The sequence below is a fragment of the Eriocheir sinensis genome, chromosome 33, assembly GCF_024679095.1.
Source record: "Eriocheir sinensis breed Jianghai 21 chromosome 33, ASM2467909v1, whole genome shotgun sequence".
In the NCBI taxonomy this organism is placed as follows: domain Eukaryota; kingdom Metazoa; phylum Arthropoda; class Malacostraca; order Decapoda; family Varunidae; genus Eriocheir; species Eriocheir sinensis.
This window is the reverse complement of record NC_066541.1, coordinates 3,513,846-3,534,012: the sequence shown is the minus strand read 5'-3', so window position 1 is coordinate 3,534,012 and position 20,167 is coordinate 3,513,846. Positions and strand designations below refer to the sequence as shown.

Here is a 20,167-nt window from a genome sequence, read left to right as displayed (position 1 = left end):
TTTCTTACCAGAGCAGCCGTGACACACGACGGTAACTTGTAGATGCTTTACTATGAATGTCAGCGCGGAGCTGTTCATAGCCGTAAGCGAGGCGGGTTGCAAGCACTCTTGACTGCCATGTGGAAGAGGGGGCTGATCGTCCCTATTTGGAAAGGAAAAATGGACCGTCAGGACTGCAACAACTACCGTGGTATTACGGTGCTCAGTGTGCCAGACAAACAGCTTGCCCATCTATCACACAAGCGGATTCGCAACCAGCTGTTGAAGCTGTAGAGACCTGCTGTGCAGTCCGGGCTCACGCTTGGTAAGTCGACAACTGACCGCATCACTTCGCGTACTAGTGGAGCGTTGACGAAAGTTTCGAAAGGGGATGCTTTTCATCCTATGTCGATCTCAAGGTGAATGATTCAGGGCATCGTGAGGCACTCAGGGATCTACTGCAATTCCTTGGGATTCCTGCTAGGACTGTTGATCTAATGACTGGCCTGTAATCTGGGACTGAGAGGGCTCTTATGTGTGTGTGTGTGTGTGTGTGTGTGTGCGCTTGTGGAGGGGGGTGTCCAGCTTCTTTCCGTGAATGCGGAAGGCAGGACTGTGTCCTTGCCCCATCAACATTATTTCGGCTGAGGTCATCCTCATGATAGACAATTCTTACCTATCTCCTATGTAGATCTTGCCATTCTAAATCTTTTATTCTCCATATATATATATATATATATATATATATATATATATATATATATATATATATATATATATATATATATATAGATAGATAGATAGATAGATAGAGATAGATAGATAGATATAGATAGATAGATAGATAAATAGATAGATAGATATAAATATAGATATATATTTATTTATTTGTTTATTTACTTCACAAAATGATACTAACAAAGTTTGGGATGTATTTCTGTATCGCAGCTTGGTAGCAAGCCACAGGTCAGGTTATGTTAGTTTAGGTTAGATTTAGCATAGTTACGTTATTTTAGGTCTGGTTGGGTCAGATTCAGTTTGGTTAGATTAGTTACTTTTGCTTTGATAAATTCGTGGTCGGGGCCGTTGTCAATCTAATACCTGAGCTGGGCTCTCTGTTTTTATAATCTTTTCAAATTTTTACCAATTCATCGTACATAGCCACCTCACTCCCCCTACCTGCCTTCCCTGCCCCTCCTCATCCGCGTTTTAACAGCCCCAAAATTTCTTCTGATGAGAGAGTGAGTGAGGTCAGCCCCTGAGGATAGGTCTCTCTCTCTCTCTCTCTCTCTCTCTCTCTCTCTCTCTTTTAAACACATTTGCAGTACACCACGAGCTGATTTCGCAGACATTCGGCCGATCAACGTGAACGAGAAACTGATGTCCTATTGTGCACTTTTTCAGGCTTAAAATGACACTTTTTCTCATGCATTGTTTCAAAAGCCTACACACGTTCACTATATATTTATGAGCACTAGTGGTGTGGGGCATGTTCCTCGCCACCTGTGAGCTGCCACTTTCAGCTTCTGGGTGGATATTTCCCTCACTGTTGGCACTGCTGCGGTGAACGTGTTCCACAGGCGGGACACTCTGGAGGTGAAGGTCCTCTGGTGCTGGCTGGCGTGTGACCTTGGCACCCCGACCTGCTCGTGGCTGGAGAGTACCGTTCCCGTATCTCTCACAGCCCCTCGCGGGGGGAGCCTCAGCTTTGCCAGGTGTGGTACGCCTTGTACCTGAACCTTGTGGAACACCACCAGCGCAGCGACGTCTCGGCGGTGCTCCAGTGTGTCCATGGGTTGTTCTCCTCTAACAGTCGCTTCACACGTCGTTCCATCTTGTCCAGTCAGGTGTGTGGCCGCGCTGGACATCCAGGTCAGAGCCCTATACTCCAGGTAGGGTCTTATCTGGGCCTTGTAGAGGAGCATAATTCCTCGCTTGTCAAGGAAATTAGCTACTCTACGAAGGGCTGTGACACGGAGGGAAGCTTGGTGGGCGACGTGTTTCAGATGGCGGTCGAAGCGCAGTTCTCGGTTCAAGTCCACTCCGAGGATCCTGACGTAATCCTGGAGTGGAAGGGTGACGGAGCCAAACATCACCCTTCCTTCTACAGCTTGTGTGGCTGCCGGGGACCGAGAGATCACCATCGTCTGGGTCTTCTCAGGAGCAAAGTTCACCTGCCAACGTTCCCCCAACTCCCATATCAAGCGTTGTTGCTGGTTGACGTCAGCAACCGCTTGCTGGCTTTCTTGACGAGGGTAGAAGAGGGAGAGCGTGCAGTCGTCAGCGTATGCAGAGACTGCTGGCAGACTCCTGAGAAAGTCGTCGATGTACAGATTCCAGAGGACAGGGCCCAGTGGAACTGAGGCACCCACTGGGAGGTCCCTGGACTGCTGCCCACCGACGACAATGTGGAGTCTTCTTCCTTGAAGGTAGTCGCTCATCACAATCAGCAGGTGTCCTTGGATGCCTTTGGCACGAAACTTCTCCAGCAAGCCTGCGTGCCACACCCTTCCCCTCTCTACCAGCCCCATTACCAACCTTCCCCTATCCACCAGTCCTATTACCAACCCTTCCCCTATCCACCAGTCCCATTACCAATCCTTCCCCTTTCCACCAGTCCCATTACCAACCCTTCCCCTCTCCACCAGTCCCATTACCAACCCTTCCCCTATCCACCAGTCCCATTACCAACCCTTCCCCTATCCACCAGTCCCATTACCAATCCTTCCCCTATCCACCAGTCCCATTACCAACACTTCCGCTATCCACTAGTCCCATTACCAATCCTTCCCCTATCCACCAGTCCCATTACAGACCCTTCCCCTATCCACCAGTCCCATTACCAATCCTTCCTCTATCCACCAGTCCCATTACCAACCCTTCCGCTATCCACCAGTCCCATTACCAACCCTTCCTCTATCCACCAGTCCCATTACCAACCCTTCCCCTCTCCACCAGTCCCATTACTAACCCTTCCCCTCTCCACCAGTCCCATTACCAACCCTTTCCCTATCCACCAGTCCTATTACCAACCCTTCCCCTCTCCACCAGTCCCATTACCAACCCTTCCCCTCTCCACCAGTCCCATTACCAACCCTTCCCCTCTCCACCAGTCCCATTACCAATCCTTCCCCTATCCACCAGTCCCATTACCAACCCTTCCCCTATCCACCCAGGGATGTGGAGGAAAACTAATCTTGTTTTGTATCCACATATATTATACAACTTATCTGTACATTAGGAATGCTGAAGTGTGTGGAGGGGAAGCAGGTGTTGTGCTTCCCCTACACTTCAGTATTCTGGAGACAAGAAAGTGGAGTGAAATAAAAGCAACTGCCTTGCATGTTGGTACATCCACTATCAACTAATTATTGTCTGATCACAAAGCAGTAAACTAACAACTAATTATTGTCTCTTCACATTGCAGTAGACTTTCATGTCCCTTGGTCACATGAACCTTCCCCTGAACCAAATAAAATAAAACACGCTTCCCTCCAGGTACAATATATTCACTAATGGTGAATTATCTTCCACTTACTAAGAGTTAAACATTTTCTTTTAGATAAATTAAGAATATGAAGAAAGGAGTCCACCAAAGCTTAATCCTCATACTTGGGGACTGGGGCCCTGTAGGTATCGTAGTCCCTGACTGGAGAGTAGAACTGGGGAAAGAAAATTAAGGTTACTACAAAACATTTGATGAAGATTTAACATATGCATAAGTCACCTGATGGTATAGTGCTTGTAAGCACTTCCCTAGCACTAACAGAAAGTAGCAGTAAGTTGGTTACTTTTTATTTTTTTTTACTAGCTACCCGGTATACAAATTCATACTGGTATTTTCCAAAGGGGAAAAAAACAAGTAACTAAATGTCTGAAAGGTGTGTATTTTTGTTTGAGCTGATCTTAATTCATTCAAATATCAAGTAAATTCAACAAGTAAGATGTTCGTTTATTTACCATATAAAACAGTTTTTACACCTGTCTCAATTCGCCCCAAAGAGTGTCTCAATTTACCCCATTTTCCATGACTGAATCAGTGACTTATTTTTGTAAAAAAAATAAATAAATAAATAAATAGTCTTGAACACTTGCACACAAATTGGTCACTTACCCCTCCATACTCACCTTGAATACAAACTGCTTCACTCTTATAGTTCAGAGTACAGAACCAAATAAGGAAAAATGTCTCAATTCACCCCACTCAACACTAAACGAAAATTAATTAACAAAATTTTAAAGAACATACCACCATTTTTATATTAGTGCACACACATACACACACACAGACATAATACAGAAGAGGGACGGATGGATAGATTGTGTGTACTTGGACCTGAAGAAGGCTTTTGACAAAGTTCCACATACAAGATTACTATGGAAGCTGGAAAATAAAGGAGGTTTGAAAGGGAAAATGAAGAACTGGACCAAAAGGGGAATGGGGTGTGTGGTATGTGAAGGCCCCAGAGATCGACTAATGAGTCTTGCTCTAATCAGGAGGGTACTTGCCGGAGATGACGAGTCTAGCTTGTGATCAGGCCATGGATAAAGAATTACTCACACACACTGCTCTGATAGTTCAGTCTGCCCTGTCTGGCTTTGGCCCAACAGGCTGAAGTTTGAGCCCTGTCCAGGTCGAGATTTTTCTTATGACAAGGAGTGGTTACCCTCCCCCCTTGAGCAAGGGGGATTGGATGTGTGATGTGTGACGGTCCCAGCAGTACCCAGAGATAGATTATAATGAGCTTGCTCGAATCAGGATGATACTTGCTGGAGATGACGAGTTTAGCTCATGATCAGGCCGGGTGAATTACACACACACACACACACAAACTAATACAATAGAAACTCATTTATCCAGCATGAACGGAGGGAAGCTCATGCTGGGTAACCTGTTTTGCCATTGTTTTGAGACTTATTTAATGACGAGATTTTCTATTCTCTTTTTTCTATTACTCTCTCGGTCCCACACGTCCTCCGCGTGTATCGAAACACACGAGAAATTAATCACAACAAGGAGAGGGTATTCCCCGGCTGCCTGGGATTGAACCCGTGACCAGCGTGACGGGAGAGCCACTCCTTACCGAGTCGGCCAAAGAGGTACCCCACTGGCTAAGTGGGTTATGGGGAGGCTCGTTCATCAGGCCGTCGCCGCACTACACTTACTCCAATAGAATTGCCAAAACTCATAGATAGTGGAGGATGAACAGCCGAATTCCTCCAATAGACCATGGAGGGACTACTGTTTCTCAAGTCTATGGCAGATCTCCAACTCCTGATTCAAGGTAAGCACCTTGCATTGTCTCTTCTCGGTAACTTTAGGCATGTTGCTACCGAATAACAGGCCCAGTGGTCCAGTAATAACGGTGAAAGACAGGTCTTGATATGGCAGCTCAACACACTGGTCTATGGCGGGTAAATACGTCGGCAATACCGCATAGTTGCCAACTCCACTATGGCAGCCCTGGAGTAAACAACCGGTGTTGCCATTCTAGTGATTTTTCTGCTAGATTGAGATTTTTCGTAATGATCTAATGGGGAAATTTGCCATCTAGTGACTAGCCTATTTAGGCATTTATGGAGGGTGTAATTATTATAATACTTAAAATCTAGAGATTTGGTGCTCTGATCTAGCAATTTTGGGGGATGAATCTACCAGGACTGATTTTTTTATGGTAACACTGTAAACAACGGCAGATCAGATTCGTGGCGTTGTTTTGGATGCCGGATAAACAAGGTTCTACAGTACTCTCATTGATTCACCATTAAAAAGCCTTACCTTGTACTGCTTGTCAGCCCATTCCTTCTGGGGCTCTGGGTTGGCCACGTGCTTCCATGTGACGTCGGGGTTCCTGACAGCCAGACGAAGGGTGTAGAGGGCGGACATGGCCACCCCAGCACCCAGGCACACAAACAGAGGGATCAGCTGTGCGTGAAAGGTGGTTTGTAAAACTGCTCATTCGAGATAAAGGATCACATCATTCTGAAACCAAGTTATAACTGCCTCCCTTCCTTCTTGCTATTCCGATGGAATTAATTTACTTGTGGGTGTAGGTCACTACTTATTATAATATGTTGGGCTGTTGCAGCTATAAATAGTAAATCATGGCTAAAACAGTAACCTATCACTGCTAAAAGCAACCTATTGGCTTCAAGTGAGGGGTTCTGACAACAGCCCCAGACAGGAAGCGAGTGCAAGTGGTGAGTAGCCGAGAGTAGATTAAAAAATACTCCACTGTATTTGATGTTGAGATACGTCTTATGTGGTTTGTGCTGTCTCAACTCTGGTAGCATCAGGGTCAGCCTTCCTCCTGGTCTTGTGAGGGACTAAGGGCCGCTTTCACAGTCATGTTTGTTTGTGTTGATCGTTACCAATGAGCGGCGATCGCCGCTACCAACAAGAAATTTGTTTTCACAGTCGTCTTACGCGGCGCTGTTTGTTTGCATCAGTACCAGAGATTGGAACCACTGGTAACAGAGCTCTGGTAGCTGCAGGGGCTCCCCAATGGAGCTTACCAATGACATTAATTAGTAAATAACACAAATTCGTGCTCTCAAATGGTTATATTATTTTTTTAAATAGATGTGAAAAAATATTAAACAATACAGCTACACATTGCATGGCTTCAATGGTAATATGAGAAAAAATTTAGAAGAATTTGAATTCACTCACCTGACCAGTAAGCCGTCCTGCTGAAAATTTCAATTTGATTGATTGATGGTTTCATTGTTTGAAAAGTACACAACAAAGAAGAAGGAGGACTTTCAATTTGATTGATTGATGGTTTATTGTTGCAAAATATATATATATATATATATATATATATATATATATATATATATATATATATATATATATATATATATATATATATATATATATATATATATATATATATATATATATATATATATATATATATATATATATATATATATATATATATATATATATATATATATATATATATATATATATATATATATATATATATATATATATATATATATATATATATATATATATATATATATATATATATATATATATATATATATATATATATATATATATATATATATATATAAAACGAAATCAGCCCTATTAAGTAAAGAATAAATGTGAAGTCTGATAAGTAAGTGTGAATAATGAATAAATGTAATTGATATAGGTGAAGCGTGTCTTGCTGACATCTGCTAATATAAGAGAACTTTAATTTAATACTTCTCACCATTATTTCACCTTTTCCACCTAGGAAATATTAGGCTATCAGCAAATTTGAGGGGTGTATCAGCGAGACACTCCTCATTTTTTCATCATATTTATCCTTCACAGTTACTCTTTTAATATATTCTTCACGTTTACGTTTATTTTTCATATTACTCCTTCATAATCCCCCGCTCAGCTGATGTAATGTTGACATTTCCCGCCGCTCCGGCATACCAACACTGCCGAATCACGCGCCTTCGTCTTGTCATGACCGTCACCACACGACCAGCATAACGGGAGAGCCACTTCTTTACCAGTCGGCCAAAGAGGTACCCAAAAACGGTACCCCTGCTGGCTAAGTGGGTTATGGGAGGCTCGCCCATCAGGCAAGTCAGCACTACACAAGCTTGCTCATGCTCGTTGTTCCCTTGAGTGTCAGCGTCGTTCCTTCCCAGTTCGAGTTGTTGGCTCCTGGAATTCTCTTCCCTCTGCAGTTGTTGAGCTGTGAGACCTTGGTGCTTTCAAAGCTGCTCTAAAAGATTTCCTTGGCCACAAGCTTTACAAATTATCCCTGACCATATGAAATGAACTCCCAATGTACTTTCCAGCCTATGTCTTATTGGATTATGTTCTGTTGTTTGGTGAGTTTGGATAGGCTGGCGCTTTGGTTGGTAATATCTTTCGGTTTACTCGAGGAGCATGGCTCATAGGGAAAGGTCATCCAGGTAAGAAATCCAGGAAAGAAAATAGATTAGAGGTTGTGGATATATAATTTAGTCGATACTGGTCCCGCTCTTCTGAATTAGCCTATTCGACATTCACGGAGCTGAGGGCCGGGGAGCAGCAGTCCCATGACGCAATACCCCGCTGCGGGACCGTTGACTGCTAGGAAGGGCAGATAAGCTTCTTCGCAAACCCTCCGTCCACGGCCCACCTCATCAACTAGGGATGCATGCTGTGTTCTCAAGTCCGCAGGGTGAGGAGGAGGGAAAGTAAATGTGCGTCAATCCGTGACCTTGCAACACAAGCAGACTTCCCGGCCTTTGCCTTATCAACGCAGCATTACCAGGGGATTAGACTATTTGGGCAGTAGGTAAGAGGTGGAGGCACTGCTTCACTTACGGAGGGGTGCTTCTTGAGACCGGCGATGTTGAGGCCCTGCATTGTGGCGGTGTTCGGAGGAGACTTCGGGGACGGTACAGCCGGGTAGTCAATATGGCGATCCTGCCAGCTGATGATCGGGGCCGGCGAGAGTACCCGAGCGCACCGTTGCCAGATTATCGTACTCAGCCTGGTATTTACCGGTTTTTGAGCCATAGTTATTGCCAAAAAACACCAATAATTAACCATTTTAACGATAACTATATATGAAGGCAGTTATTGGAGTCGAGGAGGCAGTTTTTATGTCGGAAAGCGGCAAACATAGGAGGCTGAGTACGACAATCTGGCGACGGTGCCCGAGCGTGACCCACTGATCTTTTTTGAACTGTTCCACTCTTCGAGTCTTCCTCACATTTATTAAATACTTCACTACGCACACTTAGTTACTTCACCGCGCATACTTATATATACCTTACTTGCACTGAGCTCTTTTTTATGTGGGCTACACTTTGCTTCCACTGACTTTTGCTTTTCTATGTTCTTTTCCTTCCTGGGGGTGGGGCACTGATCTCTATTATAATAGAGATCAGTGGGGTGGGGATCTTGGAGGGTGGGGATGGCATGTTCCTCCCTTCTCCTTTGTTGCTTACCAGCGACAATTAACTATCAATCAGTCGTCAATCTTTAGTTTCTTAATTATAGCTTACTTTGGTCTTTTCTTTTTTTTTTAATTTACCTTCTCTGTCCTTTTGTTTGTTTTCCACTGGTACATTCTACTGTAAAAACACCATAACATGAATCTCAAAACGGAAAATAGTGACCCAGCGTGAATGAAGACAAATAAAGGCAGATGTGTTCGTGAAAACTTAATTAAGTCTCGATTAATGACAGAATTACGTTTATGTATGAGGTGAATGAGTATTTCTTCTTATGTCCACTGTAGTGTATTTATATTACATTAATGAGCTCGAACCTGTGATGCATTATCTTCCTCCCTCTGACAATAGATTACTGGCATGGGGCAGGGCACGGTGGGAAGGGGTGGCCGGGGGAGTATTCATCATCATCATGTGACTCGGCTACACTCGCCATGGCAATAACAAGGCTGGCGAAGACGGCACATCTTGACATTTTGCCAGCTTTGGTATTCCTCCTAGCCAACGCATATGGCATCCTTCAATGTATAAATGTTTAATACAATTTTATTTTTGCATTCAATTGTAGTTCATAAATAGGACGTGGCCGTTTCCGTACAAGAAACTTCCCTGCGTCAAGTCAGTCCCCCAGGCAGCCATGGCGCTCATCTCGGACTGGACGCAGCTCGGCGACGACGTGTTTTACCGGTGAGTGTGGCGGCTCGTCCTCACCCTGCACCACTCAACAGATGCAGGTGGACATGGTGGTTCCTAAGGACCGCTTCATCTCTGCTGCCGGGTGCCAGGTGCCAAGAGAAGGAAGAGGGAAGTGGCAGTCACCGCCCACTTCTGCCAGGCTGTCAAATCGGGCTTAGCCATTTTAAACCTAATTCTCTCCCGTTATTTTCCTTGGTAAAACTACAGAACAACTACTTCTTCCCTACCACCACTCCAGCCCCCGCTACCCACCAACACAAGCCTGGGGACCTGTGGGAACCGTTTTTTTTTTTTTTTTGGGGGGGGGGAGGCAAAATCACTGAAGACAGTGACATGCCTGACACTCGTCAACAGACCGGCTGCAGCGGCTGCTAGGTTATGTTGAAATAGATTACAAGAGTATACATTAGGGACTTTCCTTACTTTCGAGACTAGGGAACTTTCCCTATTTGAGGGATTTTTTAAGGGAAATTTTGAAAGCCCATTTTTCAGTGATTTTGCCTTCCCCCTCCAAAACCTTCGTTCCCCACAGGTCCCCAGGCTTGTTTTGGGGGTAGGGGGGGCAGGAGTGGTGGAGAGGGAGAAGTATTTGTTCTGTAGTTTTACCACAACTTATAACCTAACCTAACCTAATCACTAACTTTGGGGCTTCACCCCCCCACCCCCCCAACCAAACTTAACATAACCTAACCACTAACAGGAGGGGCTTCGCCCCCCCTCAACTCGCCCACCCCCCTAACGTAACCCAACCGCTAACGGAGGGGGGGGGGGCCTTGCCCCCCTTTGACCCCCCAACCCTCTGTAAGTACAACAATAATTATAAATTATTAAAAAAATACACCAACTGACTTCAAACCTTACGCTCCTCCTGCCACCCATCCTTCTTCTTTTGACATGTACTTTTACGTATTGGTTTGCTAAGAAATACATTATCCATAAAATAAACAGTCACATTTTGCCCATGAAAACATAATCTGTGTCTACAAAAGAACATGAAACTAAATTCTAACACACTTACCTTACTTCTGTGGAAGTCAATCAAGGAACGTGCTTCACACTCCATTTCTAGGCACAGACTGAGTTCAAACTTCAAATTCTCCCTGCTTCCTGTAGCAAGTGAAAAAGGAGCTACATGATTGGCTGTGAGTCTAGATATGCATCTCATTGGCCGAAACAATGAATCAATGCTTGTGATTGGCGGTGACAACCACTCGGCCACCAATGCTGCCAAATTGTCGTGCACAGCCTCTTATGTTTGCAAGATTTCCGACCCACGTAACTGGCACAGCAGGAATGAGAGCATACTACTCAGTTGAGTCGCCCTCAGTGTGTGATGAGCCGTGATGCGGGGAGGTGTGGCTGATTGCGTATCCAATTATGTATGTTATTATTCCAATTTGAACATATTTTTTAGACTATTTCCGATACTCAGTAGATTAACCTGAATACACTGAGGTATAAACAGTATCGAATATATGTCCCTTGTGCTTTACAGACCACGCCTACTCCTGCATATTAACAATTATGATTGATCGAGTGATGTTCAGTGGTTAAGAGCGAGGTAGTGGTAATGTGATATATTCATCCTTACCAGGTCTCACCACCGAGTAGGTCTTTGTGCCCAAGAAGCTTGAACTATTCTTTTAATTATTGTAAATTACCTGTGTTTCTCTGGGATTTGCAACAATTACACTTCAATACAATAAGTGACACTTGTTAATAAAAAATGTAGCTGATCATTCTTGTTATTCTATTTATTTGTAAACGAGGGGAAATGAATGCCGTCCAGAAGCCTATCCTCATCAGAAATCGTTCTTGCATGAAAGCCCTGCGAAATCAAGCAGAAATGGGCTTGTTAAAAAATTATATTTACATTACAATATTTGCTGAGTACCTACTTTGAGTGTATCAGTGTCACCTTCAGCGAGGTTTATCAAAAACATTTGGGCATCAGGCATTTCAACAGAAAGCATAGCACTCCAATAGTGTTTCACTCTGCCCACAACTCCTAGCTTGAAATGTCATCACCTTTGACCTGCCCACCCTTCCAGTATCAGCAGGCGTCCCCCCAAGGTTTTGGTCCACCCCACACAACAAGCAGCAGTCAGTTGAGGGCGGAGTGTAATAGTATGTTCGATATGGAAGCTAGTGACCTCATGGAGACCCAAACACTTGGCCTTCCTCTAGTGGTATTAAAGGGGGGGGGAGGGTATTGAGATGCCTGGCGCCCCAATGTTTTTGATAAATTTCACTGAAGGTGCCACTGATATACCAAGAGCAGGTATTCAGAAGCTATAGTAACTAATATAGCTGTGGCACCTGAGTCTGAGGTCTGCATTATCATACTCTGGCAACCTGCTATTGCATGGTGTCTTGATTTCTCGCCACTAAATTAGTAAAATTTCGCTACTAAATTAGTAACCAATTGCCACTAAATTAGTAACCAATTGCCACTAAATTAGTAACATGTCGCCTCTAAATTAGTAACCTATCGCTATTAAATGAGTTACTTATCACCACCAAAGTTATAACCTAACCCCACTAAATTAGTAATAGCATCACTGGTTGCAGTGGCTTGGCTCTAACAAAATTTTCAAACCCATTCCTATATGAACAGTAATTTAATAAGTCTGTAGGGAATATTGGTTCTGTGACTCTTGATCAAAGCACACAGTGCACTTTCTAACTTCCTCAAAAATTAATGTTCCCCCATCACTTGAGTTTATATTGCAGAAAAAAATGTTTTTTACATGAAAAAGTATTTTCAAGTTAGGCTTAGGCCATACCCATTTAGATTAAAAGAAATTACTCCTTTAATTAAGATAATGTATACCTAATGCCTGAGTTATCCACAGTTTTACCAAGTTCCTTTCAATTTTCTTTTTGTTGAAATACATTCTCCTTTCACTGCTAGGAAACATGAGGTGTACAGCATGGACTGGGGTGGAGGGATTAACCTGGGGGACTTCCTTGTGGCCTCGGCGCCTTATGGAGGACCACTGGCACTCACCCGTGATGAGACCAAGTTCACCAAGACCCACCAACCTGGCAAACCACTCATCTTTATCTTCAGCTCCTCGGGCAAGAAGATTTCCTCATTCAAGGTACTTGGGAATCCCCTCCTCTTACTAGTGTATGCTCATTTTAGTGTGCTAAATGGAAGAGGAATATATACTGATAGACTGTTATATGATTGGTGCTCACTGTGATTTGTTTTAAGTTTTCTCTTGGAAATCAAATGCTCTGTTATTGCTTTCACTGATTCTTTACCCCCATTGAAAGTAATTATTTTATGTGTATTATTAGCCCTTTAGATTTTCACCATTTGCACTAATTGCACTCCATTTGCCTTTTGAGTAAACTTTGTGATGGAAAGGTTACCTATATTAAATTTCATGGATGATGATGGGTGCAGTTTTTCATAGCATGTACATAAGAACACAAAAATACAGCATTAGAAGTTAATGAAGCACTTTTTATGAGTAAAATATTTGGAAAAAACAGGCTAAGTACTTTTGTCAACTTTGTCATTATCATATATGGCACACAGCGTGCTCCCAGTTAGCTGCATCAAGTGTTTTTTGGCACCATTTCGTCATTCTGATTGCAAGCTGCTAAGATTTCAGGTTGTCCTGCAGCTTTTTTTCCTGTTCTTATGTTTAGAGGCATAGGGATTTGCACTATCCTCTAATAGATGCTACCATGCCATGGTGCATGTCCTATCTACTTAAAGAATAGTAAAATATGCACATTAAATATGATGCTTTAAGCAGGCAGATTGCAAGACTTGGGACCTGGTACTGTTGTTTTCCTTCTCAGTTTGTCTGCTTCAAACATTGTGCTTATTATGCATTCTTTATGCTGTGGCAAGCCAGCATCTAGCAAAGAATAGTGTGAAACCACATGCTCCTGAATTAAGAAACCAATAGGCCTTGATAGAACAACTTGAAGTGTAAAGTCTTTATGATCAACTTGACAAAATGACCATCATAAGGCATTCAGGCAGCTGTGTGATAATTCTGACATCACTAATAAAAATGAGCTAAAGGCAAGGTTGTTTTGATTCAAATCAATTTATATCAGATTAAAAAAAAAATGATTTAAATCAAAGTGAAAATTAATATACTGTATTTAAAATTATATATATATATATATATATATATATATATATATATATATATATATATATATATATATATATATATATATATATATATATATATATATATATATATATATATATATATATATATATATATATATATATATATATATATATATATATATATATATATATATATATATATATATATATATATATATATATATATATATATATATATATATATGTGTGTGTGTGTGTGTTAGGGATGTACCGATGTATCGGTATCGGTGGTATCGGCACATTTTAAAAGTATCGGTATCGGCTCATTTTCTGCCGATACTACCGATACTTGAAGGAGTTTTGTATGTCACATGTCACTCATTGCAAATAATTTTGTTCAACAGAAATTGGATTTTCTAAATTGTTGAAAAAAATATGAGAAAAGTGTAATTATCTAGTATCGTGATACTACCTAGTACATAGTTTGGAATTTCCCGCGATTTAATTTTCATCACTTTAAACGATAAGATTCATATTACTTTGAATACACGTATATAATACTTAGTATACAGTGCAGAGTTAGGTACCGCGGACGCTTACAATACAGGTTTAGTAGCTTCGGCGCGGGATTGGCGGAGCCCCTCCACTCGCCTCATTTGCCTGCCTCAGTCAATCAGACAGTCACCCCGAAACGGGGCACGCTGCCAGGGTCTGGGGATTTTTTCACAGTCTTCTGCCTAAATGTACGGCAATTAAGGTGGATAAGGTGGCGAGCGCGGGGTCAGACTGAACAACATCAAAAGGCAGATAATGCCTACCGGTGCACTCGGGCTAGAACGAAGGGGAAAAAAAAAAAAAAAAAAAGTGGGTGGGTGGGGCAAAATGGCAAGGGTCAGAACCGAATTGTATTTTCTCCATAGGTTTAGTTATTCCTATGAAGCGGTTTCCTATGGCGCGGCCGTTGCTCAGAACCAATTAACCGCACCATACACGACTCGACTGTGTGAATATGATACCGTATGTTGCTTTGTGCCCTTCTCTGTGTTCAAAGTGTTCCACTGTTGGTTTAAGAATTACAGTGCTTTTACCCCGAGCAGCTGTGACTTTAAAATGGTAAACAAAAGGGTTGGTTGGTAGATTCACTCACTGCGCAGTGTGGAGGCGGTAACTTTCGCTGAACTACTGAGATGAATAATCATACGTTCGATGGGCAGTCTTGGTCTTGATCTTGACTCTCAGGGATTGTATACCTACTTTCAAGTAGAAATAGATGTTGATTAATTTTTTCAATCATATTGTTTTAATATAGTTATTTTTACAATGAGAAACAAAAATGCATTTACAATAAACACTTTAGTCATCCATGGATATCCGATCTTTCGAACATGTATCACAGAAAACGTCGGCTAGCCAGGCCGCTGCACAGCAGAAATACCTCCAGACTAATCCGCCCAAGTCTGCCCCACGATCGCCGAACAGTCATGTCAGGCAGCACCCTGCTCCGTCAGTATTGTTCCCGTGTAGTAGCCGCTTTAACCATCACTGCTAAGGTACCCGGCACACTGGTGACTGGTGTGCCGCGGGGATGTTGTGTGTTGTGTTTCGTGTTCACGATGCGCCTTGGCTCCCACGTGCGCCTCTTCTTCTTCTTGTGACCTGTATGGTCATGTTCTCCTTCTCTCTTCTGCTTATTCACACTTTCCTTTTCTATAGCATCACACTAATCATTATTTAAATCAATCAGAATTTGTACCTTCAGCATATACCACGCAGAGGTAAGTTTTTGGCATTTTCTGAGTGAAAAAAGTGTGCATTACAAGCCGCAGAATACGGTATTTCATTCTGGGATCATCTTGGAACTATTGTGTCAAATGGAGGTGTTTTGAGTGTTAGTTTCGTACCAGTAACGATAACCCATAGGCCTACCAAAACTTAACCATTGGCGTATAAGACGCAGGGTGATTTTTCGAATCTTTTTTGAAAAAAGTGCGTCTTATATGGTGGGAAATACGGTAACTTTTTTGTCCCTGAAACCAATTATTCCATTAGTTCTTCTGTCACCATTCTTCTTAACTTTGGCAGTGGACGAGTGGCTACCTGCTGACGATGGGCTGGTCAAGAGGGGAGGACCTGGTGTGCGTGCAGGAAGATGGGGCGGTGCTGCTCTATGACATGTTTGGCAACTACCAGCACACCTTCAACATGGGACAGGTAGGGAGGAGGCACCTGGCATGGTGAATGGGATAGTGGACTGTATTTTCATACATTTAATATATTCAAGGTGGATTCAAGTCGAAAAGGAATTCAGTACGTTACTGGAAAGTATTTAGGGTAGGATGGAAATGCCAGATGCAAAGAAGAGGTGAACTTAATACATGTGATGAAACCCACACTGCCAGAAGTGATGGTCTTATTATCAGTTGTTTTTATACGAGTTATTCCTAATTATAATTACTTAGAATTTAGATTATTTCATGATTTTGGTAATTTTTTTTATCAGTGACAACAAAGATAGCCTCAGCCAGTCAGCATTGACTATCGAAAAGGGGCAGGGATAATGGAGTCAGTGTGGTGGCAGTGACTTTGTAGTACACCTGGTAATAAATATTTGGATGACAGTAGATAATGCAGTAACCCTGGCAGTTCCTCACAAAATTGTGCTTCACTGCAAGCCATGACAAGCCCACAGGCCATAGTTAACCTTATGACCTTGTGTGATGCAGGAGGCCAAGGACACCCACATCCAGAGTGCACATGTGTTCACTAGCTACAGGGAGACAGGCGTGGCGGTACTCAGTAAGTCCAACAGGATCTTCATGGTCAACAACATTCATGAACCCAAGACCAGGAAGTACCCAGACCTGCCTGGTGAGTTGTTTTAGCTTCTGGGGACCTGTTTAACATTAACCAGCACTGGAATCCCTTTATATGCTATTTCTATTCCACCTCCCATTCACTTACATTTTGCACACAATTAAGGCAATGATGCATGATGCATACTCAAAAGGCACTACATATAAGGCCCCCCCCCATATGCAGGAGGCCCTGTAAACTGCTGGTGTGTGGTGCGGGAGGAACGTCACTCCAGTGTGCTGGTGAGCCAAGGTCGGGATCTCCTGCTGCTCAATCACATAGATGAACGCCCACAGGCACTGGTAAGCTGTGTTTACGTGGGGGCTAGTGTGTGAGTGTTTGGATTATATGAATAAATATTGGAGGTATAGGGGAACATCCTTTTCCATAATAGGAGTTTATTATGAGAGAGAGCTAGAGAGAATTTTTATGTATAGGACAAGCACCACTACTATCAGAGGCATGCACAAAGCTAAAACCATGACTACAATTCACCCCTTTCAGTACCCAGAGTGGAATGAGTCAGGCACCTGTGTTGTGGAAATGGCAGTCTCCACCAACTCGCGCCACATTGCTCTTCTCTCGGACACTGGCAAACTGTGGATAGGCTCCTCGGACCTCCGTATCAAATACTGCGAGTATGATGCTAAGAGTGCAGTGAAACCAAGACAACTAGCTTGGTGAGTAGTGCAAGAAAGGTGAAATATTTAGTGCCCTTGTTATGTGTGTATTTAAAAATGTAAAATTATGTTTGTGAGCATACACTTATTTGTATAATTTACAGGATTGAGTCTGTAATGCCTTGTGTCTTTTGTTGTGTTTGTGTGTGCCTCTGTAGGTGTGGTACAGGGGCAGTGGTGCTGCTGTGGGAGATGACGTTGGAGGTGGTGAGTGTCAATGGGGAAGCCACCAGCTATTACCTTGACTCCTGCTCCCACTTGGTGCAGGAGGCTGATGGCGTCAGGGTCGTGGGAAGCACTTGCCATGACCTGCTGCAAAAGGTGAGCAAAGTTTCAGTAACCAGTTTATATATATATATATATATATATATATATATATATATATATATATATATATATATATATATATATATATATATATATATATATATATATATATATATATATATATATATATATATATATATATATATATATATATATATATATATATATATATATATATATATATATATATATATATATATATATATATATATATATATATATATATATATATATATATATATATATATATATATATATACGGTCAATTTCATGCATGTTTACCTAGTGATAATAGAAGCAAGGAAGTCAGTGCCCTTAAAGAATGCTTCTTCTCAGTGTCTGTCTCATGCCATAGCCATAGTTTAATTTAAATGTATTTATATTTCTGCTTTGTACTGCATCTTCCATGAGACTAATCCTAAATTTTACAATCATGGCATTGCCAAAAAAAATCTTCTTGTATGTATGTATGTATGTATGACTGTTGCAGGTACCCTTAGTGGTGGTGGAGACACTGGGCATTGGCTCCATGGCTCCGGGTGCCCTTCTTCTGGAGGCTTCAAAGGGGTTTGAGGCAAGTATGATCATCCCAGCTTAAGGAATTTCCAGTTCCTTCTCAATAGTTTCTGTGGACAGTTACCTTTAGCATAAGACAAACAAATAATAGAACATCATTGTATCTTTGTAGTTTTTGTCAATTATTTAGTAAGTGTTATGCAGTTCTGATTGAATTCGTCTTCCTTTGAAATACCTCGAGAGAGATAAAATTTGCATCCTTCTCATCAGGAGAGAAGCACTCAAGCCAATGACTGTCTGGCCATGATCAAAGACTCGATGGAGGAGGCTGTGAACCAGTGTCTCCAGGCGGCTCAGCACCAGTACCAGCCCCAGGCTCAGAAAATGCTCCTCAGGGTATGTTGTTATCTTTGCTCCTCATGCCTTGCTGATCATTATGTGCTTGGTTAACCCAGTGAGATGTGGCTGTGATGTCTAAAATTCAGTCACTCCTTAAACGAGTGTAATTAACCTAGAAAAAGGTATTATTAAATTTTTGTTTTATGTCATTACTTATCCCGTGTTTTGATGGGAATCATCACACAATAGTGTTCTATTTTTACAATGTTTAAGTTTGTAAAGGTGAGAACATTTCTATTTCTTCCACACAACCTCATTTCTCTTTTCCCCTTTCCCAAAGGCTGCACTGTTTGGCAAGAGTTTTATCCCAGAGATGAATCCTGAGCCCTGCAAGAAGACCCTTTTCACACTGAGAGTCCTAAATGCTGTGCGGGATCATCGAGTGGGTGAGTTAGGGTTCTTTTTGTTCAGTTGTGATCTGTTTGTCCAGCCATTATCTTTTCTTAATGGTGCAGTGGCTACTAGGGACCAGAAAGCAATCCTTCTATGGCCCATCCTTGGAGTAAGAAACGTTGATATGATGTGAGATGAAATGTGTAACAAGCACTTCACACATCTTGTGTAAATTTCCCGGCCCTGCAGCCAAAGTTGCACCATGTTGACATGCCCATACCCACTAGGAGTGACCATGCATAATTTCACTCATATCATATTGCTGGGACATGCTTTCTAAAACTTTCTGCACCCAGGAAAGTCTGGGTGGTGACTGGGCAATTGATCAGGTCAACTCATGGTCCTGGGTCAACTAGTTGTTGGGACCCAATAATCCCACTACATCTCATCAATAATCAACAACATAATTAGGGAGACTCCAAACCAGGTGGGATGAACAATAGCGAGGTGAACAATACCAAATCTCTATCAAGAGTATAATGCTGAAAAGAAGTGAGGAACAAAAAAACATCTGTCGTGACAAAAGTAGGCACTGACTAAAGTATACCAGTCTATCCTATAGTGATTATATTATGTATTGTGTAATAGTATCTATTATGAAGAAAATGAGAAAATGAGGGGAGAAGATAATGCACAAAAAGGATTGATTGATTATGTGGCAGGAGATGAAAGGCTTAGAAAAGAAATTTGTGACGCATAGTAAGAAGAATGTTAGATGGATCTGACCATCTTGCAGTGCTGGTAAAGTTAAAGTTGAAAGAAAAGTGGGTGTTTGAAAAGAAAGGTGAAGTAAAAAAGGAAATACTGAAGATAGAAAATTTACTGGAAAAAGAAATAAAAGATGAGTATAACCATGAAATGGCTGAGGCCTTTAGTGAAAAATGGGAAAGTGTAAAAGATAATACAAATATTGAAAAAGTTTTTGGAACATTTAAAGAAATAATGGTAACTACAACAAAAAAGTGTTAGGGATGAAAGTGGTGAGAGATGGAAAAAGAAAAGGAAATTCATGGTGGACAGAAGAGATAAGGAGGATAGTAAAAGAGAAAAGGGAACTTTTTAAGAAAACTCAAGAAAGAAATGTGGCTGAAGAAGTAAAAAGGGAAAGGAAAAAGAAATATAGAGAATGCAAAATGAAATTAAAACAAGCAATAAAAGAAAGTAAGAAGAGTTGATGAAGACTTTGGAAAAAGACTAAGTGAAAAATATAAAGGGAACAGGAAATCATATTGGAAAGAAGTGAAAAACGAAA

General features: G+C 41.8%; 2 protein-coding genes across 3 annotated transcripts in view; one reads left to right on the top strand and one right to left on the bottom strand.

The window, feature by feature from the left end:
* Positions 1-3,176: 3,176 nt before the first annotated feature.
* Positions 3,177-8,477, bottom strand: LOC127006566 (cytochrome c oxidase subunit NDUFA4-like). Its single transcript, XM_050876563.1, has 3 exons — positions 8,312-8,477; positions 5,759-5,905; positions 3,177-3,641 (listed from the first exon to the last, which is right to left on the bottom strand). Exons 1-3 carry the CDS (start codon positions 8,351-8,353, stop codon positions 3,579-3,581), a joined length of 252 nt encoding a protein of 83 aa, XP_050732520.1. The 5' UTR covers positions 8,354-8,477; the 3' UTR covers positions 3,177-3,578.
* An 899-nt stretch (positions 8,478-9,376) lies between these two features.
* LOC127006565 (vacuolar protein sorting-associated protein 16 homolog) overlaps positions 9,377-20,167 on the top strand; it is a 33,767-nt gene continuing 22,976 nt past the window's right edge. The window contains exons 1-10 of one of the 2 annotated variants that reach the window (XM_050876562.1): positions 9,377-9,633; positions 12,557-12,746; positions 15,830-15,958; positions 16,471-16,615; positions 16,787-16,902; positions 17,105-17,280; positions 17,439-17,601; positions 18,098-18,181; positions 18,394-18,519; positions 18,803-18,908. In XM_050876562.1, coding sequence (XP_050732519.1) covers positions 9,584-9,633; positions 12,557-12,746; positions 15,830-15,958; positions 16,471-16,615; positions 16,787-16,902; positions 17,105-17,280; positions 17,439-17,601; positions 18,098-18,181; positions 18,394-18,519; positions 18,803-18,908 — 1,285 coding nt within the window. In that variant the 5' untranslated portion in view covers positions 9,377-9,583. The remainder of the gene's footprint in view (positions 9,634-12,556; positions 12,747-15,829; positions 15,959-16,470; positions 16,616-16,786; positions 16,903-17,104; positions 17,281-17,438; positions 17,602-18,097; positions 18,182-18,393; positions 18,520-18,802; positions 18,909-20,167) is intronic. The other variant, XM_050876561.1, reaches the window with a different exon arrangement.